The sequence below is a fragment of the Tachysurus vachellii genome, chromosome 6 (genome assembly GCF_030014155.1).
Source record: "Tachysurus vachellii isolate PV-2020 chromosome 6, HZAU_Pvac_v1, whole genome shotgun sequence".
NCBI lineage: Eukaryota > Metazoa > Chordata > Actinopteri > Siluriformes > Bagridae > Tachysurus > Tachysurus vachellii.
Window position 1 is genome coordinate 22,778,383 of NC_083465.1, and position 23,632 is coordinate 22,802,014.

A 23,632-nucleotide genomic window follows, 5' to 3' on the forward strand; every position below is an offset into this window, starting at 1 on the left:
AAACACCTAACGATGCACGAGTTGTGTTTTGTTTGGAGACATTCGTTTGTTTAGTCGTTTTATTTTGGCTGAAGTAGCACAAGATAATGATTTGTGGCCAGACAGAAATATGACCAAAAAAAACATCTGTTAATATAGCGTGATTCAACCAGAACACAACACTTTCACTGTTTCTCACATTCCGAATGACGACATATATTACTCACCTGAAAACACAAGTTATGTCACGAGGCCATAGTATAATATAAACAATTCTCATCATTTCATGGAATTTTCTCTGTAGCAACACACTAAGCCATTTCAACCATTCTGTACACTTTGTCACGGCTTCTGCACACTTTTTTTTTTTTTTTTATTATTATTATTTTACATCCTAGCTACATTTCAAACCATTTTCACTTTTACATTTGGTGTGCAAATGAAGTATTCTCAATTTTCTGCTTTAGCATTCTTCAAAACACAGTCCAATTAATCGTTAATGAAATTCGTTGTCGACGATTTTATTTCGTCTCCTGTTAACGACAGCGACACCAGCCAGTCGATGGTGTCTGTGAGCTCATGTATATGGAAGAGGGTTGATAACACTTTCCTCTAATCGTGTTACACTGCCTGGTGATGCTGCATGAGCAGTCATTAGAAAAGATGCAATTAGCTGGCATCATATGCATCATATGTGTTGGAGGAAACACATGGAGTACGGAATGGGAGAGATCGCTGGGGGTGGAGTAAATTTCGAGTGGGGGTGGTTAGGGAAGTAAACCTATAAAAAGAAATAAATACATTCTTAGAAACTTTTAGGGGGAAAAAACAGTTCCTCAAGGGTTCCTCAGGGAATTCCTCGGGGAATTCCACATTTCCTCTCAGTATGTTTTCCTAACAGAAATAGTCCCGTTTTATGAAGAGTGTATACATTATTTTCTACATATTATTTTTGTTCTTGTGAACCAACAGTTGACGGAACACACAGAAGATGGAACACACGCATATGTGGATTCTGGGGTTGAGGCCACTTACACTCCCTTTCTCTCTCATACACACACACACACACACACACACACACACACACATATCCTTGTGAGGACCTTCCATTGAGAACTTCTGTTCTGTTAATGGTATCTCGACACCTCAAACTCTAACCCTAACCTCAATAATCAAAATGAACTCTTTCCATTTTAGTTCTTTCAGTAAAAAGCTGGAGATTTCATAATAAATAACCAAACAATATATAGAAATTGTTAAAACTTGCTTGTGCTTGCGGGGACCAGCTAAATGTCCCCGCAAGGTCCGAGTCGGATATTCGTGTCCGTGCTAGAACATTTCGTCCCCACCAAAGTATAAAAACATGCCCACACACACGCTTCCACTCACGTTCGCTCTCTTTCACACACTTGCCCCTTGTCTTTAAGCAGATGCTGTGCTTTAGGCATACTAAGTAGTCGACTCAACGCATTGTGTAAAAGACACGGCACAGGACCACAGGGGGGCCACACCGCCATCAAGCACTTTCTGTGTGGGAATAAAATCTGTGTGGAGCTCGTCAAGCAGCAAGTGTGTCATTTTTTTCCCCCTCAGACATCTTACGGAGAGTTGAACAAACACACACTCTCTCTCTCTCACACACACACACACACACACATACACCTCTGTGTTGCGAGCGTGTCTCTGCATCTTTGTGTGTGAGCCCTGGGCTCTGTGGGCGGAATAGGAATTACAGGGTGGGTGGAAAGAAGTAGAGGGAGGAGGGAGAGAGAACGAGAGAGAGATTGAGTCAGAGGAAGAAGCGCAGAGATCACGACGGTGACTGAGACGGATTGTGGACACGGACTCTATCACTCATACACACACACACACACACACACAAACACACACACACAGTGGATGGATGTTTTTACATAGCGCAGAGTGGCGTGACGTCTGGCTGTAGCATTGAGACTCACACTGCTGGAGATGGAGCAAACTTTGAGCATCAATCCTGATAGAGTGAGTACCTGTAGAGCACACACACACACACACACACACACACACACACACACTTTTACATATTTCACCAAATAGGCTTTACTAAGCTGTTGTCTTTATTCAGTGCTTTTTCTCGTTTATCTACTGTATTTTGATATAGTGAGCTCGCATGTGTGTGTGTGTGTGAGTTTGTTAATATGTGTGTCATTAAGTGCTCATGCTTTTTTCACACTGCTCTCACCTGTGCAGTCATGCTATGGAATGTGCAGATCTTTTGCAGCAGAATTGTCACTGATTTAAACACAAGCTGTCATTTCCAAATCTATTCAAATCGAGCGTGCACTTGTTTCGAGATTCAGAATTCAGTGCGTGGCTTCAAACCTGACACAGATTTGGCTCGTTCACAACCGATCTTCTGAGCTCTATGAAATATTTCACATTTTCTGCCTCAATTCAATCACGTTTAGGCAAAATCACCTCCAAATAAATAAATAAATAAATAAAAAATCCTGCTAAGCAACCGACCTGATGACTTGACAGGTGATTAAATCTCCTGTCAATAATGTGATGTGACATATGGCTGCTCTAAGTTTTGTGTAGTTTCTGTGTTTATCCCGGCGCTTAATGACGCTGAACGACCAGCTTGATCTGTTCAAACAGATGGAAAACGTCTCTCTGTTTTGTTCTTCCTGCTCACAGAGAGCAAACATAATTGTAGAACATGAAATCAATTAAATCTGCTGATTGAACAGCAGATGAATAATAAATGGCACCCTGTTGGCATGTGCTCACCTTTTCCATCTCCCATCAAATGCAAACAGTTCATTACCGCATGCAAAATGTCACTTTCATTACCGAAGCTGCAAGCTCTTGAACTTTCTTACATTTTTCATGATGTGCATTTAAATAGTTCTGTTGGAATGTGTGAGAAGGTGTCTCACACGGAGCAGCTTAAGTTTACTCTTATCAAAGAAAGACTTAATATCCAATGTGAGAACCTAATTGTTCCCCTGACAGAGAAAAGACAAACCTAGGAATGTCATTTGTTTGTTAGATTATTGTGTTAACTATTTTTGTTAGATTTTCTATCTATCTATCTATCTATCTATCTATCTATCTATCTATCTATCTATCTATCTATCTATCTATGTGTACTTCTGTCTATCTGTCTGTATGTCTATCTGTCTGACTCTCTGTCTGACTCTATCTATCTATCTATCTATCTATCTATCTATCTATCTATCTATCTATCTATCTATCTATCTATCTATCTATCTATCTGTCTGCCTGTCTGTCTGTCTGTCTGTTTGTATGTACTTCTGTCTGTTTGTCAGTCTATCTGTCTGTCTGTATGTACTTCTGTCTGCCTGTCTATCTGTCTGTATGTACTTCTGTCTGTCTGTCTGTCAGTCAGTCTATCTGTCTGTCTGTATTTACTTCTGTCTGTCTGTCTGTCTATAAATCTGTCTTTCTCTATCTGTCTATCTGTCTGTCTGCCTTTCTGTCTGTCTGTCTGTCGAAATGTTTGCCTATCTATCTATCTATCTATCTATCTATCTATCTATCTATCTATCTATCTATCTATCTATCTATCTATCTATCTATCTATCTATCTATCTATCTCTGTCTGTCTGTCTGTCTGTCTGCAGCCATGTTTACTAACATGTAAAGGAATTTCAGCACCATTTTGACTTGGAAATCTATCCATCAATCAATCAGTCTTTCTATTCATCAACTGATTAAGTAGCTTTTATATTTCTGGCTTATTCCATATTTTATTAGTTAGTTGTGATCATGATAAAAATCTCAAGGCATGAAAAGACAGTTTTGACTTTTTTACAGATATGTTAAACAAAATGTTTGTAACATGAATACTGAAAAAAACTGCAACAAAAAGCTTGTTTCACTGATGTAGACTGACGAGGATCAATCCTAAAGGCACATACTTTAAGTAATGTATATAATTGAATGTATGAATGAAAGATAGAAATATCGAGATGCTGACAGCGTACAAAGCCTCATTTCTAACAACATTAAAAACAGCTGAGAGAAATCATTCTTAATTGCTGTCTTCTGTTGGTGGTGTATTGTGTTTCTAAATGTGTTTTTACATTCCGTGGACTTTTGTTAACCTTATTATAAAAGCATGTCTTTTTTTTTTCATTACCAAAATAACACTTAGTACAAATGTGGAAAGAACATTTTTTCCCTCTGAGCGTATGTAGAATTTATACACTAATATACTTACAGATTTTTATCGTTTCTTCCTGGATGAATATTTACACTGATTTTAATTAGCCTTTGTCATAAATATTCAAATATTCAGCACTTCTTAGTCTGCTATGATATCATTAACTGGATTGAGAGAAAGAGTGTGTGTGTGTGTGTGTGAGTGTGTGTGTGTGTGTGTGTGTGTGTGTGTGTGTGTGAGAGAGAGAGAGAGAGAGAGATGGATTTCTACAGCAGAGGGCAGTATTGAGGAAGGCTGGGGTGCTTATGAGAGGATTTTCTTTGCTTATCAGGTCCAAGGGATTTCTACTTATAAAGCATGTAACATATACTATAATCTACTACTTGACTACAACTGAAGGCATCTGCTTGTTCATCAGATTCGGATCCCGCAATGCAGAATTCAGGTTAATGTGGTGGTCAGGTGGCATAATAATAATACAACACCCGAGTCTCCGTGCTGATCCTGAGCTCGTGATGTTTCTCTGTGGGATCAATGTGAGTTTCCTCTGTGTACATTGATGTAGGTGGATTGTCTACACTCAGATGCCCCAGGTGTGTATGAGTGTGCGAATTTGGGTGACTTTTATAACATATGGCAGACGCCCTTATCCAGAGTGACTTACAATTTATCTCATTTCATACAATTGAGCAATTGATGGTTAAGGGCCTTGTTCAGGGGCCCAGCAGTGGCAGCTTGTAGGAGCTGGGATTCAAACTCACAACATTTCAGTCACCTTAACCACCAAGCTACCTCATCCGCCCTAACCACGGGTGCATGGTATCATGCAGTGGGCTCGTGGCTCATCCAGGGTGTATTTCTGACCCACGTTCTGATTGGCTGCAGATTCACTGTGAACCTGAGCAGGATATAAAGCACTTACTGAAGATGAATGAAGGAATGTAGTAGTTGTGGCAATGATGAAGATGATGATGGTAATGCTCATGATATTTATATAAAGTAATTTGAACAGACAAGACATGAAAATGCTTATTGGAACGAACTAGAATCGGAGTGTTATGAGATAAACAGTCAGAGTTATTTAGAGTTCATTCATTCATTCATTCATTTTCTACCGCTTATCCGAACTACCTCGGGTCACGGGGAGCCTGTGCCTATCTCAGGCGTCATCGGGCATCAAGGCAGGATACACCCTGGACGGAGTGCCAACCCATCGCAGTTATTTAGAGTTTAGTATTAAAATGAGAAGAATTCAGATTGGATTTAGAATTATTTCGTTAGAGTTCGATTCAGTGCTAGAGTTATATTTAGAGTTTAGAGATATAGAGTTGGAAATGGATTTGGAATTAGACTAAGAGCTAGTTTTATTTAGAAATAAAATTAGATAGAGTTAGAAATTAGAATTAGAGATAGAGGTAGTCTGCGTGAATGAGCGTTACTATAGCATTACAATAGGAACTTACATTACAACCCCAAGCTGCTGAATGCTTGATTCTGATTGGTTGACAAACATTTACTTATTTTTCATTTCATGCTAATACAAAGTAAAAAAAATAAAAAAATAAAACAAATATTGATAGTTAATTGAACTTGTTCACAGGGTTTCTTTTTTTGCAAAAAAAATACAACGTATGAAATAAATATTGACAATTGATACAATTGATTTTCTGTCCCATTACCGCAGTCGCACGTTTCTTTCACTCTTTCTTTTTCTCTTTCTTTGTCTTTCTTTTTTAATTTTTAAATCCACTTAGAAAAATAACGTACACCCAAGTTGTAACAGTAACTGCACTTCAAATTGTGTTATAGTTTTTTCTCCTAATGTAACATCCTGTTGTCAATTGTTCCTTAAATATGCAACGTCCTTGTCTAGTATTTTTAGTTCCCGGCTTGAATTATACCCCGGATGGTGGATATTTAGCCACCGTAGTCATTACTGGGGTTAAATTATTCTGACATTTACCGCACGTCTGCTGTGTCTCGACAAGATAAACCACACATCATCCCCCTCGAACCAAAAATGTCCTCGGATTTATTTATTTATTGCTCAGTAATTGCAGCGTATCAAGTCTCCCAGCTGGAAAATCCATGTCTTTGCTTGACTCTTAACATGTGAAAGTTGATATTTAGTTTATTAGAGTTGTTATGTAGTCAGTCTGAAGACTGAGGCGGGGAAGGGTTACAAGTCTAGAAAGATTGTGTGTGTAATGTTAGAAGAATCAAAACCATCTTTCATAGCTCTTCTCATAGATTCCAGATTGAAATGAGAGAGCTGAATGTTTTTAGAGGCTTTTCTTTCCCCCACTTCTGGGGACAGGAAATAGCTCATCGTAGCATGTGGTACCTATCAAATGCAGCTTTTGGGTCTGAACGTCTTGTTCTTCATTCCACTTATTAATCCAGCGTGCTTTTCAGCCACCGGTGCAACGTCACACCCAGACTCGGACGTTTCTCCACCACTTGAGCCTGCTTCGATAGTCAGTTCAGTCTCAAACCCAGACGTCTCTTCTCCAAGCTCTTCACATGTCCCCTGTGCGTCTCTCTGCGGAGCCGACAGCCTTTTTTGGCCTTCATAAGCATACGATCAGCTCCAGCACAGCGATCAGAGATTTTTCCCTTTGGAAATGAAGACAGATGTTTATTTAAAGTGTGTGAGTGTGCGAGTGAGGCGCTGCGATGGCAGTCAAGGGGCTTTCTGGGCTTTGGATGCTGGATTTATTTGGGTTGAGACGGAGCCAGAGATGGAGAACAGTTGAGCGAGCGTTCCTGTCGTCCCCTGGAGAGAGAGAAAGAGCGACGGCTAATCTGTGCTGATTTCATTCTATGACGTGTTCTGTTAGACGGAAGGAGAGACAAGAACAAATTAGTTCCCTCCACCAGATTCATCACTAACAAAACTTAAATCCGTAACCCTCCTCCTGCCTCCCGCCTCCCGCTGCGAGCTTCGGTTGTCATAGAGACGCCAGCAAATGGAACTTCCTCATGAGTAAGAGATGGCAGTTCTCTGACTGGGTGTGTGTGCGTGCAGGGGTGTGAGGCGAGCGTGTTGGCTCTTGCTGTGGAGGAATGAGTCGCTCAGACATGCGTGTGCTCAAGGCATGGCTCCGGCATTTGGGGCTCTGCGTCCGTGTGTGTTAGTTACTCGGCCGTATGAAGGACGCACACCTCCGTAAGCGCACTATGAGTCTAAAGAAGAGGCTTTCATTCAAACGAGTCTCCACCTTTACAGCTGTGAGTATACGTGCTAGTTTATGCTTCAGCCCTTCATAAAGCCGTCTTTCACCTCTTCACCTTGACTCTCTTTCTAACTCACTTTTTATAATGTCTGGATTTTGTTTTTTTTTGTTTTAAAACCAGGCTCTAATCATTACAATAATTCTTGAGATATGATAAAACTCTAGAAAATTTTTCTCAGATTTGTCGACACACCTGGACTTGCATTACAAGTTGCATGCTGGCGCCAGTGTGTGTGTTTGTGTGTGTGTGTGTGTGTGTTTGTGTAAAATATCTTTACTATATACAATTAAATAAATAAAACTATTACGAGCTTTGATTTTGATGGATTGTCAGAGAAAAAAATCAAAACTTCTCTCTCTCTCCCTCTCTCTCTCTCTCTCTCTCTCTCTCTCTTCCTCTCCCTTTCTATCTCTCTCTCTTCACCTCTCTCTTTCTTCCTCTCGTTCTCTCTCTCTCTCTCTCTCTCTCTCCCTCTCTCTTCACCTATCTCTGTCTCTCATTCTCTCTTTCTGTCTCTCTCTCTATCTCTCTCCCTCTCTCTTCACCTATCTCTCTATCTCACTCTCTCTTTCTCTCTCTCTCTCTCTCTCTCTCTCTCTCTCTCTCTCTCTCTCTCTCTCTCTCTCTCTCTCTCTCTCCCTCTCTTCATGCTCTCCTAGCAGACTGAACTGTCCCTCAAAAGCAGCTACTGTTCATACTTGAAATTCAAAAGTAAACAGCAGAATGGGTTTGTGCACGGACGCTTGGCTTGGAACGTTCCGGTCCTTCCTCTAGGTGCAGTGTGTTATGTGTTTTGTTTGGAAAAATCTCAGTGTTGCTCAGTGTTACTTTCCCTTTAGTCCTCATTCAAGCTTTGCTGAAACAGAGTGTTCTCTCTGTGTTCTCTTTCCACTCAATCCAGGGCTTTCTTTGTGGATTCATGTTAGGTTTAGTAAAATTTTATTTTTGCATAAACTGCACTAGTTCTAGTTAGTACAGCACTAATACTAGTTAGTACATCATTGAATGCATTAGTACAGCACTAGTGCTAGTTAGTACATCATTGAATGCATTAGTACAGCACTAGTGCTAGTTAGTACATCATTGAATGCATTAGTACAGCACTAGTGCTAGTTAGTACATCATTGAATGCATTAGTACAGCACTAGTGCTAGTTAGTACATCATTGAATGCATTAGTACAGCACTAGTGCTAGTTAGTACATCATTGAATGCATTAGTACAGCACTAGTGCTAGTTAGTACATCATTGAATGCATTAGTACAGCACTAGTGCTAGTTAGTACATCATTGAGTGTATTCGTACAGCACTAGTGCTAGTTAGTACATCATTGAGTGTATTCGTACAGCACTAGTGCTAGTTAGTACATCATTGAGTGTATTCGTACAGCACTAGTGCTAGTTAGTACATCATTGAGTGCCTTAGTACAGCACTAGTATTAGTTAGTACAGCACTGGTGCTAGTTAGAACATCATTGAGTGTATTAGTACAGCGCTAGTATTAGTTAGTACAGCACTAGTGCTAGTTAGTACATCATTGAATGCATTAGTACAGCACTAGTGCTAGTTAGTACATCATTGAATGCATTAGTACAGCACTAGTGCTAGTTAGTACATCATTGAGTGTATTCGTACAGCACTAGTATTAGTTAATTCAACACCAAGTGTATTAGTACAACAGTATTACTAGTACATCACTAGTGCTAATTAGTATAGCACTTTGTTAGGTCAGCACTAGGGCCAGTCAGTATAGCAGTAGTACTAGTGAGTGGAGCAGTAGTACTAGACACATACAGCTTTAAATATAGCGTTTCAGCGTCAGTTCAGGCAGGCCACATAGTCAAGCTCGGCTATCAGCTGATGTCAATTTTCTAACCCCGCCCATCAGCTGATCTGATTCCTAAGCGCGCTATTGGTCCCTTTCAAACAGGGCGCCCTATTTAAATGCTTTTTTCAGTCTGTCTGCTTGGCTGTTTCCTCTGCATTGCTGCAACCCACCTCCTCCCCTAGCTCCTCCCCTAGCTCCTCCCCTAGCTCCTCCCCTAGCTCCTCCCCTAGCTCCTCCCCTACTGTAGCTCCTCCTTGAAACTTTGTGTTTAACTTAATCAGTGTCATTCTGTTGTCACTGATGCAGGCTCTGTTCTAAATGGGGGGATTTTGTCTTGCTGCTTTCCCAGTTAAATGGGAGATTGTCCCCCCACGAAGCTGCTGCTGTTCCCTGACTAGCTTTCATGGAGGTCTTGAAAAGGATGGGGAATTCAGAACAGAGCCATACCGCCAAATGTAAATTTTATAAGCTTGCAAATCAAAAATTTTAAATATACGTCAAAGAACTGTCTTTATTTTGACTCAAGTGGTCCTGACTGAAATGTGTTAGTATAGCACTAGTACTGGTTAGTACAGCATTGAGAGGTTAGTACAGTGCTGGTTATTATAGCATTAGTACTCCTTAGTTAAAGTATTACTAAGTATTAAGTAAATGTTGTTCATTCGTTTGATGTTTATAGAATTTCTGTCTGGTCCTTAATTTGTCTGTCTCTCACAAACTATATATTTTCCATTCGTTCTCTTTTGATATCTGTCTCTTTGTTCTACTCTCTAGCTCTATCTTTCTGTATGTCAGTCCCACACACACACTCTTTCTTCCTCTTTTCCCTATCCCATACTCAGCACCATCCTTTTACCATCATTTTCCCTTTTTTCTTATTCTTTTCCACCTTTCTCTATTTTGTCCATTCATTAGTCCCCTTTTTCTATCTGTGCCCTGCTCAAATTCATCTTTTGTCCTTCCTCATCTTTTTTCCTCTCTTTCTGTGCTATCTATTACTTGCTCCCTCTTTTGTCCTCTTTTCTTTCTCTCTTCCTTCCTCTCTTATCTTCACTTTCCTCCTCTTTTCTATCTTTCACTCTACGCCCTCTTTCTCTCACTCATTCTTTTCTCTTTACTTATCTACACCCATTTTCCCTTTTCTATATATTTATCAGTCTTTTCCTCCATTCCATTATGCTCTTCCCTTTACTTTTTTCCTTTGTGTTTACTTACCTGTTTCCTTTTTCTGCTCATCTCTTCTTTTTCTCTTTTTTACAACTTTTTCTCTTTTCCTCTCTCTCCCGTTTCTTTTCCTTTTTTATTATTTTCTCTTTATTTTTTCTCTTTCACCCACTTTCCTGTTCTTTTCTCTTCCTTGCCCCATCCCAGGATTTTCTCCATCTCTCTCTCTCTCTCTCTCTCTCTCTCTCTCTCTCTCTCTCTCTCTCTCTCTCATTGTCTCTGTGTGAGTGGATGTGAGGATTAGAGTCGAGCAGTTCTCATTCTGGATTTTCGCTCACGCTCTCTGAACAAGAGCGCTTTTATGGCAGAGTGTAGCGTGTGTTAGTGTGTAAAAAAGCTTAGCTTTGTGTGACTGCGCAGTCACTCATTCCTTCACACACACATATACACACACACACACAATTTGCTGACCTTTTACGTTCATGCATAAGGTTGCCATTTTTGGACCTGTGTTCTTCAAACTATCGTAAATTTGGAGTAGGATGACAATGTGTTTGGAAGCATGCACATGTGTCTGTGTGTGTGTTTGTGTGGCGAGAGAGAGAGAGAGAGAGAGAGAGAGAGAGAGAGAGACAGACAGAGAGAAAATCTCTGCTCCTTACATGGTTGTGATGGAGTTTTCCTCACACAGCTTAGGCTTGATTAACACCCGCACTGTGTGTTACATCCACTGATTCATTAGCGTGGGTTTATGGGCGTGTAGCTTATGTGGAAGAATATGAGAGGGTTGTGTGTGTGTGTGTGTTTGTGTGTATGTGTGTGTGTGTCTTGGGGGGGGTTCCGTGCGAGTAATCCTGGTGCTCCTCTTGGAACCCTTTAGTCACCATGACAGCAGAAACAAATGCAAGCACCTGCTCATTACTCCTCCATGCAGAGGCATCCTTCACACTTATAGCTGTGTGTGCATTAACTACAAACTACACAGTACACACTGTACAGCTGTCAAACTGCTTTTTAAAACACACAATGATAATAATATTGATACTTTACGAGATATGGCTGGTATTGTCTCTTTTAGATATCTTTAGAAGCGATGAACGGAACCTAGAAGCTGATTTGATGGCCATTTATTTACCCGATCTTAATTAATTCTAATTCTTCTCCCTCATTTGCAGTCCAGTCAGGGAGGGTGAACGCTATCATACGCTTCCTTCAGGACACATGAAGACACCCGATCTCATTTCAAACTTCTTTTGCGAACACAAACTCACAAGCCCTTGTGATTGGTTAGTGTCACCGTGATTAAGAGAGTTTATCATCACATCCCTGGCATTAACTGTGACTTCAAAGGGTTAAAGACATTTCAACGCTCACTACATAGTGTATGATCTATAAAGTGTACTATTGTAGCTTTGGGAAACTAACAATTTCTGTGCAGTATTAGTTTTAGGACACATTTTGTTAATTATCTGTTTGTCTTATTAGAAATTTTTAGTATAAATACTACATCAAGATTTATACAATGTTCAGATGACTGGATTTACAATTTTTAATATTTAATTGTTATAAAAGTATGAAAGTACTTGACTAAACACTTCAGATGTTGGCAAAGAGCATGCACAGACATAGAGCGAGCGACGGATCTATAGGGACAAGCAGCTTCAGAGACGAGATGACTGGAAAATCCCACTAAAATTTTAGAATGTGGTCACGTGTTTGTGCTGCCAGAAGAACGGAGGCAAAGCCACTGGAATGAAGAAGGGGGAAGGGGAGCGAAGAAGAGCCACAGCATGAATAAAGGGGCCCAGAGATGCTCAGAAACACTCACTGAAACCAAATAACTGCTGACAAAGATATTCCCATTACTCATTTTCCTTTAAAGGAGCAAACACTACAAGAGGCTCACGCTTTCCCCTCTTTCCATCTTTCTTTTTAAAAATTCCTACTAGCAGCATCATACCTCTCTGCTCTGCATCTGTTTTATTTACATTCTTGCACTTCTTCTGATCAAGATGAAAACTACTTCGGCATTTCTGCTTTTATTTACTCTCATTTTCTTTGTCCTGATTTTCACCGTTCTATGAGTGTGTGAATTTGGTTAAAAGTAAGGAATTAAAACACTTAGAGGCATGACATTACATGAACGTTAGCAACGACAGGGTGGGGTAATGCACTTATGCCATGTGACTGATAAACTGACTGACTATGGGGGATTATTTATAGTAGGAAAACACCTGAATTCAATTCAATTCAATTCAAGTTGATTTGTATAGCGCTTTTTTATATCGACATTGTCTCAGAGCAGCTTTACAGAACATAAACATAGAACAAAAGGTATTATAAAGAATAATATGCATATTAATAGAATACAAAATTCAAGATTAATTTTAGATATTAATCCCCAATGAGCAAGTGTTAGGTGACTCAGGCAGCAGTGGCAAGGAAAAACTCCCTTAGACGGTAAAGGAAGAAACCTTGAGAGGAACCAGACTCAAAGAGGAACCTCATCCTCATTTGGGTGACACTGGAGGGTGTGATTATAAATATACAGTCTGAAAAATGTTGTATTGATGCAAAAGACAACATGGAGTTGGCATCTTCTCTTTAGTATCGCAGAGTCTACCTGGAGCTGGAAGATATCTAGATGCCTCAGGATTGTCAGAGTCGGCCTCGTCTCAGTGGAGGTCCAGAAGCTTCATCGCACGATTCAGCTGTATGCAGAGTGCGGCTGGTGCAGTTTGCTTGCTAATTTTGTAGAATATATTACCTTTTAGCCTTGGTTTATGTTATAGTTATTTTGCTAATTAGGTAAGCATCTTATAATCTGTACCTTTAGTTTTAGGCAGATGGGAAAAGTACCTCCACGTTACCTGTACACTCATCTAAACAAATCAGCCATAACATTAAAACCACCCACAGGTGACATGAATAACTCATTACAGTGGCACCTATATATTAGGCAGCGGGCGACTAGTGAGTTGACAAAGTTGATGTGTCTTGGAAGCAGAAAAAATATGTGTAAGCTTAAGAATCTTAACTCATTTGACAAGGGAAAAATTGTAATAGCTGGACAGCTGTGTCAGAGCAAGTCTAAAACAGCAGGCCCTGTGGGGTGTTCCTGTGGTTAGTTCTATGCAGTGGTTAGTAACTTTCAAATGTGGTCTAAAGAAGGACAACCAGTGAACCAGCAGCAGGGTCATGGGCACTCAAGGCTCATTGATTCATTTGGAGAGAGAAGGCTATCCCATCTGGTCTGATCCCAAACATACGCTCTAGTGTAGCACAAACTGCTGAAAAAGTTTATGCTGGCTATCATAAGGTGGCAGAACACACAGTGCATCACGGCTTACTGTGTACTGGGCTGCGTAGTGGCAGACCGATCAGAGTGCCCATGCTGACCAGTGATGCAAAGGAAGAAGGTGAACGTTTTACCTCCTGTGGATGGTGGAGTATGTACTGTGAGAAGAAAACAAGCAGGTGGAGGCAGGGTGAGGTTCTGTGTTCTGCTGTGAAACATTGGGTCCTGACACTTATTCCTATTTCAACATCACTACAGATTAAGTTCAACCCTTCATCTAAACAACGACCTGCCACAGTGCAAAAAATGTTCAGGAATGGTTTGAGGAACATGACAAAGAGTGTTCAATTGGCCTTCAAATTCTCCAGACCTCTGTTCATTCAAACATCTGTGGGATGCGCTAGAGAACCAAGTTCGATCCATAGAGGAATCACCTTTAAGGATCTGCTCTTATGTCTATACCACATCTTTAGAGGTCATGTGGACTCAGATGACTCAGATCCTTGTCCTTGTGCTTTAGAAACTTGTTTGGTGTGGTGCTCAAAAACATTTTTTACACAAAGTATGAATCACTCGTCAGTAGCTATTAAAGCAAATAAAACTAATGTATGAGAACAGGTGAAAAGAAAAAGGTAAGACTATGGGGCTCAACTCTTTTGTCTTATAATTGTGGAGGAAGGCCAGGTTATCACTGGTATTAAGTTAAGATCATCAGCCTTATAGTGCTTAATAGTGTCTTTGTGACCAAAATCAGTTGTTCTGGTGACAGGATTTGTTTTATTTATCTCATGAGCACTGCTATGACATTGGTCTAAAAGTCACACTAGAAGGATTTCATAAGCTTACATTAAACTCACGGTACAGCTACATATACACTAGTGGCAACAACAAGCCAAACAAAACATGAGATTTAACAGAAGGGCGGCTTGTTAAATTATTCTATCTCAACACTTCTTTATCAAGACAGAACAAAAAGGGACATGACACTAAATAAATAAATAGAGGATCAATTTCAACTTCCTGTGTTCATATTATAAAGCACACTCAGAGGAACTGGCATTCTTGTTTATCACCCGTAAATGACTCCAAACCCCTTTTTCTTTACCTTTTAGAATGTGTTTTCACAAGCAAAGATTCTACCTAGTTTACAGGACTGTATTTTGTGATCAGTGATTTGATCACGTAGTAAGAAGGACATAGTCATTTTCTTTCATCACAGGTTTGTTAGTAACAGTGTTATCTGTGTTATTGCACATAATAGAATTCAGCTTCTTATTTTAATGCCATCATCTCCCACAGTGGGACAAGTAATAATCTTAGAAAAGTGAGACTTTATTCAGGGGAAAGTTTAGGGGCTGTGTTATTTCAATTCTAACATAATTTGTGTAGTGTGTAGGTCTATAGATCTGCAGGAATCCTAAGCTCACTGTCCCTGACTATCTTTTAAGGTTGCGTGTTTAAGTAGCGTTTATTATCCGGACACCGTTGTGTGGAGCCAGCTTGCTTTTGCATTGTAAATGACCTTGTATTTGCTTGTTTCCATGCTCCAAGGCTAATGAATGATGGCTGTGCTGTGCTGTGCTTTTCAGCCACCACGGCTGTGATATCATGAGTGCGGGATAGCAGGAAGTGGGTGGTACATGATTAACATGGGTCATGCCACTGCAAGGAAAGGGAAGTGAACTCATGAGATGGGTTTTCTCTCAGCATCTATGCTCCATTTCTTCTCTAATTGTGTAATATGTGATGTGGTTGCTGCAGATAGCAAAGTGCCAGAAATTTTAGCACAAAAAAGTCTTCAAAAGGTCTTTTGAAGATTTTTGAGGTTTAAGTTTACCGTTTATAAAAATTAAACATTCAGTTAAACAGCTCTAGGGTAGAGTAGAATAGAGTAGAATAGAGTAGAATAGAATAGAGTAGAGTAGAATAGAGTAGAATAGAGTAGAGTAGAATAGCATAGAGTAGAATAGAGTAGAGTAGAATAGAGTAGAATAGAATAGAGTAGAGTAGAATAGAGTAGAATAGAATAGAGTAGAATAGAGTAGAGTAGAATAGCATAGAGTAGAATAGAGTAGAGTAGAGTAGAATAGAGTAGAATAGAATAGAGTAGAATAGAGTAGAGTAGAATAGAGTAGAGTAGAGTAGAGTAGAATAGAATAGAGTAGAATAGAGTAGAGTAGAATAGAGTAGAATAGAATAGAGTAGAGTAGAATAGAGTAGAGTAGAATAGCATAGAGTAGAGTAGAGTAGAATAGAATAGAGTAGAATAGAGTAGAGTAGAATAGAGTAGAATAGAATAGAGTAGAATAGAGTAGAGTAGAATAGAGTAGAGTAGAGTAGAGTAGAATAGAATAGAGTAGAATAGAGTAGAGTAGAATAGAGTAGAATAGAATAGAGTAGAATAGAGTAGAATAGAGTAGAATAGAGTAGAGTAGAGTAGAGTAGAATAGAATAGAGTAGAATAGAGTAGAGTAGAATAGAGTAGAATAGAATAGAGTAGAATAGAGTAGAATAGAGTAGAATAGAGTAGAGTAGAATAGAATAGAGTAGAATAGAGTAGAATAGAATAGAGTAGAATAGAGTAGAGTAGAGTAGAATAGAGTAGAATAGAGTAGAGTAGAGTAGAGTAGAATAGAATAGAGTAGAATAGAATAGAGTAGAATAGAGTAGAGTAGAGTAGAATAGAATAGAGTAGAATAGAGTAGAATAGAGTAGAATAGAATAGAGTAGAGTAGAGTAGAATAGAGTAGAATAGAGTAGAGTAGAGTAGAGTAGAATAGAGTAGAGTAGAATAGAGTAGAGTAGAGTAGAATAGAGTAGAATAGAATAGAGTAGAATATAGTACTTTATTCATCCCAAACGAGACAACAGAAGAGCATTAGGGAGGACTAGGACACAAGACTTAAAGTCGCCGACATACAAAATACAACAAATAGATATACACAAACATAGCTCTCATAGTTATTTACAGACTTAGACTGAAATTTCTCAACAGATGAACTGTACGAATTGTTTAAAATCGATTGGAAGCTTTAGAATAGGAACGTAACCTGTTGTCATGCCAACAAAAAAAAAAGTCCATTTTATTTATTTGCACATCTCAAATAATCAACAGGACTCAAATGACTCCTTTATTACAATGGGTTTGATTTCAGCTTTACACATAGTGTGTTTGCAGCTTTGTGAAAACATAAAGACAGAGAACTGTGGAGAGAAAAAAAAACAGCCAATCCACAGCAACTTTGCATGATATTGTCTTGTTTTAAGACAAATAAATCTATTGCCTTTACAGCCTTTATAGGTTTTTACTTAACACTTTTCAAAAAGTATCATCTCACCACAACCTGTGCTCTAAATTTCTAAATCTCATCTGATGATAGCACTTTTTCTTTTATTATACTGATAGCAATAGTGAAACTTTGAGTATAAGGTGATGGTGAACCTCCTAAGCACTGAAATAGGCTTTATTTTTAACCGATATACTGTACAGTTAAACACTTTCACACTGAAATCACATACACTGTAAATGTAAATATAATAAAGTTGAACATAAAATCAATCCTTAAAAACAGACAAACAAGTCAAGTCACTTTATATGTAAACATTTCTATTCCAATTTTTGCTGCTTGTTACAGAATCTCATTTAAGGATATTTAAATCCAAGCACTTATTATTGAATGTAATAATAACGTAATACATATTATGATGATGAACTCTTTTTTTTTTTCTTTTTTTTAATTTGTTGTTGTTTTTCAATGTTGTAGAAAATTGCAAATATAATTACAAATTGAAGCTCGGGTTCCACCGGGTCCTGTTTGAAGTCGATCCTGGGGACGTTAAGGTCAACGAGGTCAATGATGTATACATGTATGATATGAAACAGGACTCCTCATGGGGTCTTTAAGAAATTCCTGATTTTTATTTTTTTTATTATTATTATTATTATTTATTTATTTTATTTTTTTTAGTAAATGGCTAGATAATGCATATGCAATGGATAATGCATATTTGCACGAGAGTGTGTCTTTCCAGGCAAATTTCTTGTCATGCTCATTTACTCTGGAAAGAGATGAAAAGTTTCTGACTCACTGAAAAATCTGCAAGGGTTTTAATATGCAGAATATCTGTCTACTTATCACCTTCTATCTCCTCTCATCTCACTCACTCTATTTCTTCAGACCATCTGTCTGCCCACCGGGACTTTGTGGTCAGACTTTCTTTTTTCCTCTTTTTTTCCCCCTTCTCTGTCTCATTCCTGTTTCTCTTTGTGACCTAATGACTTCTCTTTGTGACCTAATGACCTCTACACTTCTATGTGTTTGGTGTCGGAGTGCCGCGTAGCCGGCGTGGGTGGACGTCGCCTGCTGGAAATTCACACCGCATGTCTAAACACAGATACAGTTTTAATCATGATGGCGACGATGATAATCCTGCTGATATGTGGGTGTGTGCATGAGCGTGTAATATTCAGAAATGTAACTGTTTATACGTTTAACTTGTATACGTGGTTACTATTCGTGTCAAGGTTATGTGTTATCCAGTGCTTTGTCTCCACCCTACACAGTTCTGTCACTGTCTGACTTCAGCGCCTACATCTAAAGGAAGTGACTCATTGAGTTTCAGACCTACACACAAACACACACAGATAAATCTTTCATATTAATCTCTTCATGCTTGACTTTCTTCCTGTTTAGGGTTTTGGTTTTATAGCTGTACAGAGTGTGAATTAGTTCTATTTTTACCCTAGTATGAATAATGATATCGTAGAAGATTATTTCCAGTACAGCTCAAACCTTCAGTGTCTTGATGACGGTGTAGGTGTAAGCACGTCTCTATACATTTACTTTTTTTAGTTCATGTTCTTGTGGAAGCTATTGATCTGGTGGATTATTATTCAGTGCAGACAAAATGACTTCAGGTGCCTCTTGCTACAAGTTACATAACAGGAGCTTTTTATGGAATCTGGCACAAATCAGGAAAACAAATCTTACTTGTAATAATCTGATAAACTACTAAAGGCTAAGAGCATATGACCTATTGACAAGTCAGTGAAAACACATTTGTTCCATTTTATTCCCTTTTGAATCGCACCTTCTTTGTTGTTGCAGTAGGATACAGTATTACACCAAAAATCACCCTCTTAATGTGTTTTATTCTTCTATAAGGAATAAACCATGATTGTGAATACTGTTATGGAGAAACACTCAGAACAGTAAAGTGGTGTGATATGAGAATGAGAAGTAAAACAATCTTCTTCTACCTCAAAATTTTTTGCCAACAATGAAATGTTTTATTTTTTAATGAACGCAACATTACAGTTATAATAATAATAATAATAATAATAATAATAATAATAATAACCTTTATTTTCTATAACACCTTTAAAAATACATCTCAAAGCTCTTTACAAAAGCAAATAGAGCAACAAAAATACACCACATAATATAAAGATAAAATTAAAACAACAAGAAAATAAGCACAATGTAAAATTACAATTAGTCAATTACAATTATTATCTGTTTATAGTTCCATGTAATGTTGTGGAACGTTTCGCGATACAATATCTTTCCTTTTATAGCAGCTATAAACAAGTCATTCACTTTCCCTTTAAACGAATTACACAAAAATGCAAGTGGATTGAGAGAAACCACAAAACGCAGCATCTCCCTCGCTAAACACTTTCCCATGGTGGTAAACATACAGTGCCTTACAAAAGTATTCGTACCCACTGAACTTTTCACATTTTGACACGTTACAACCACAAACAATGATGTATTTTTATTAGGATTTTATGTTATAGACCAACGTGAAACCAACTGCCTTCAGAAGTCACCTAATTAGTAAATATAGTGCACGTGTGTAATTTAATCTCAGTATAAATACAGCTGTTCTGTGAAGCCCTCAGAAGTGTGTTAGAGAACATTAGTTATATATATATAGTGTGTTATAATTTTCATTCCACTTCACAATTACAGAATGTGCCACTTTCTTTCAGTCTATTTCATAAAATCCCAATCAAATACATTTTTCTTTGTGGTTGTAACATGTCAAAATGTGGAAAAGTTCAGTGGGTATGAATACTTTTGCAAGGCACTGTAGAGAACTTTTCATGTCAGATTTACTGCTGGCACTTCTGACATGACGAGTCCTTCCAAAATGCAAAAAAACATGAAGGGAGAACGGATGGAAGGACTGAATGAAGGCAGGAAGGAAGGAATGAAGATAGGAATCAAGGAAGGAAGGAAGGAAGAGAGGAAGGATAGAAGGAATTAAGGAAGGACAGAATTAAGGAAGGAATGACTGAAGGAATAAAGGAAGGAAGGAATGAATGAATGAATGAAGGAATATTCCCTTAAAGATAGTTTCATCAATCTTGTTTTTAAAGAACAGCACATTTTTGGTCCATTTGTTTATTTTTAATCAGATTATGAATAGGTTTCCCGAAACCCGTGAAATAGTGTAGAATCTTAGTGTAAACTTTCATGGAAACTTGTAGTAAAGCTGCTGTAATACAAAATGAATCAAAACCTTCTGAGAAATCAGAATTGAGAAGTCAACACGGCTGTGGCATCAGTCTACATATTAAGATTTCTATGGTTCACGATTTGTCCCACTGTGGACATACCAGAGGGACAAATCAGAGGAAACCTGCTAACTGTTTCTGTACCTCAGCATATGAAAAAGGCTGATATTGGATTGGGTTGTCATTACAGCATGAATTCTTCCAGTTTTGTGCTCTAGAAATGTTGAAACCCACTGTTGCAGCATGGGAATTTGTTTTGCCATGTTGTCCTCGCTTGATCGACTGACATGTCCGGGCAAATGTGGGCAGGGCTGATGTAGGTCTCTGGGTGGGGCCAGGAACACTGAAAGCATGCATATCTCTATTTGCTTTCAGAGTGTTAGCAGGTGGAAGGATTTACCAGTAGAACAGGAAGTGTGTGTCTGTGGGGAAGGGGGGTGGGTGTTGAGGAGGGTGTGTGTGTCTGTGTGTGTGCCATCAGTTCACTCTGCCCAGCTGAGTGTGTGCTGTGAGTGTGACAGTGTGTGTTGGTGAGGACAGTCACTCACACATGTCTCTGTGTGTTCTCTTGCAGTCAGCAGCTGTCTCTGATGGCGGTAAGTAACCATCAATTTATTATTCTCACATCTTCTCTCATGTCACTTGTCTGTCCATTTCTCTCTCTCTCTCTCTCTCTCTCTCTCTCTCTCACTCTCTCTCTCTCTCTCTGATTTATGCAGCTTGATTTATCCAAATATCTTATTTATTCGTTCATACCTTTCCATCACAATTGTTTACATAACGCTATCTCTAAGCTGACATTCAGCTTGGCATTTAACAGAAAATGATTTTTATACTCAAATATTCTGATATAAATATTAAAACAATAAAGAAGTTACTAATGAGTTGATTTAAAATCTGTTTTAAAAACGTATTTTTATTCTTTATTGAAGGCTTGTTTTTTTGTACCAGATCAGTGAAGTGGTGCTGTGCCTAAAACCTCTGTATCAGTGATAACATTACTGTAACATACACCTCAAGAGGCTTATTGCTCGAATAAATCAGTGACGTATCTTTCCGAAATAGTTACTTACTTTCATTCAGATGCTTTGACGTGACCTCGGAATCAAAATGAACTACGTTTTCCTTATTTCTGTCCTTCTGTCATGTGTGTGCTCTCCTGAACAATGTCTTTCCTTTCTTATTGATTAATAACCTTGCATGATCTTTACTCAGACCCGAGCACTTCTCAGCCTTTTACAGGGTGTTTTATCTCCCGTCCTGTCTGTTCTCAGTGTCTGTGTCTCTGCTGGTGGTAAAAGAGTGTGATAGAGATGAGCTGATAAACAGACAGTGAGACTCCTGCCTGGTTCCAAGGGAAAATATCCCTGGCTGTATTTAAATGGTTGATAACTCTTGATTAGAAACCGTTTGCTTTACATTGTCATTTAAGTCTAAAGGTGTTGATTCGTGTTCAAAATATCCAAACGAGCAGTCGTTAAATGGCAACTTTGCAATGTCTGATGACTTTAAGTGTTAGGTAAGCATTAGGGTCAAGTCATGTAACACATAAAAACACATTACTTCATCTGACAAGTACCCGAGTTCCTCCAGAGACTGATTAAGAGGAGTTATTTGCCACTAGAGACGCTCCTGTCTGTGCTCTCCTCTGCTCTCCCACCACCTGATTAGCACATGTGAACGCTATGCCAACATGGGCGTGATCGTTGTTAGTGTGCATTAGTGCTAAAGCTTGGCACATAACAAAGGCATCAAGGGAGCGAGTGCTCAGTCTGTATGTAGAGCTGACTGGCATTCAATTCAAGATTCAAGATTTATATATATACATATATATATATATATATATATATATATATATATATATATATAGATATATATATATATAGATAGATAGATAGATATATAGATATATAGATATATATACTGGATCAAATGAAAACCTGGCACAAACATTACAGATGATGCAAACAATATACAATGGAATGTGATGTAGTTAATATAAATCATGTATTATATACAGATTATAATTTAACTTGTGATTGAAGACAAGCATTTAATTGTTGATATGGTGAAGTGAGAGAGTATTCAGGACTTCCAGTTTCTCTGTAACATGTCCATTTTTTCCTTTTAACTTCAAGAGATAGAAAAGAGCCTATTTAGTAAGTAATTATATTAAAAGGCATTTTTATGAAGGTCAGTGTAAACTTTAAATGTTAAAAAGGTAAAGGTATTTTGATCCATTTGATTTATTAATAAATGTAAATTTCTAATAGTGCGATATAAGAGGGATACAATTCTTGATGCCATTCTGCTTTAGGAAAATGATGAGCTTCAGGTCTGATAACCCAAGGGTTATATTACTTACTAAATGTATGCCACTGTGTGTGTTTGTGTGTGTGTGTGTGTGTGTGTGTGTGTGTGTGTGTGTGTGTTAGTGTGGCTCAGTCATAACAGACCTCTTTACTTCTGTGTAGGTGAAGATTCCACCACATTGTAAACCATTCTCACTCTACTTACTATCAAAGGATCACTCTTTAGGATCGTTGTTGCTAATTCAGTGCCACATTAAGAACCTGACCAGCCTTCATTGCTATATTTTTGCATATCAATGGGGTTTTCACTGCAGTGGCAGACAGATTGGGTTCAGAAAAGGTAATGTCTTATTGCATTACTCATCAAAGTCTGTGGTTGTGTTTCTGTCTGTTCTCAGATCAGTAGGTGTACTGAAGTAGAATACAAACCGTAGAGTGGCCTTTATACTGTAACTGAGGCTGGGAGGCAAAAATATCATATCATGATGTATATATAATCTATATATTCTCTATCTCTATAATCATATTTGTTATTTAGATCAAATGCTGTGGAAGGTCCTCAAGTTACATTCTGTTTTTACTTTTTATAATGAACAGTCTTCTCTCTCTCTATCTCTCTCTCTCTCTCTCTCTCTCTCTCTCTCTCTCTCTCTCTCTCTCTCTCTCTCTCTCTCTCTCTCTCTCTCTCTCTCTCTCGCTCTTTCTCGCTCGTTTGTTTACTTTCTCTCGGAAAACCCTGCCTGTAATTTTTCCAAAAAGTCAGAAAGTGTAAACTCTGTAGTCCTTAAGACATTCTTGTGCTGGTGAACTTTGTAAAGCTGTTATTAAACTGTTATAAACCACTGACATTTATGACACTTCCATAAATGTTAAATCAATGTCTTCTAAATAAAACACATCAGCACATCAGAACATTAGATTTTTTTATTAAGAGTTCGCCTCAAAGTTGAGTGCATTAATATTGTCATATTAAAGTCAGAACTACAGTCTGAGCCATGCTGTTATATAAAATTAAATAAAATAAAATACCATTTGTGTGCTTTGGGACACATCCCTAAATGTTGGGACACATCCCTGGGCTTTGGAACAGATCCTCATACTTTGGGACACATCCCTGTGCTT

The 23,632-nt window shown here is 38.4% G+C and overlaps 1 protein-coding gene across 2 annotated transcripts in view; it reads left to right on the forward strand.

Moving 5' to 3' along the window:
- rgs12b (regulator of G protein signaling 12b) overlaps positions 1 to 23,632 on the forward strand; it is a 69,121-nt gene that overhangs the window by 21,142 nt on the left and 24,347 nt on the right. For both annotated transcript variants that reach the window (XM_060872913.1, XM_060872914.1), the window contains exon 5: positions 20,773 to 20,794. In XM_060872913.1, the coding sequence (XP_060728896.1) occupies positions 20,773 to 20,794 (22 nt within the window). The remainder of the gene's footprint in view (positions 1 to 20,772; positions 20,795 to 23,632) is intronic.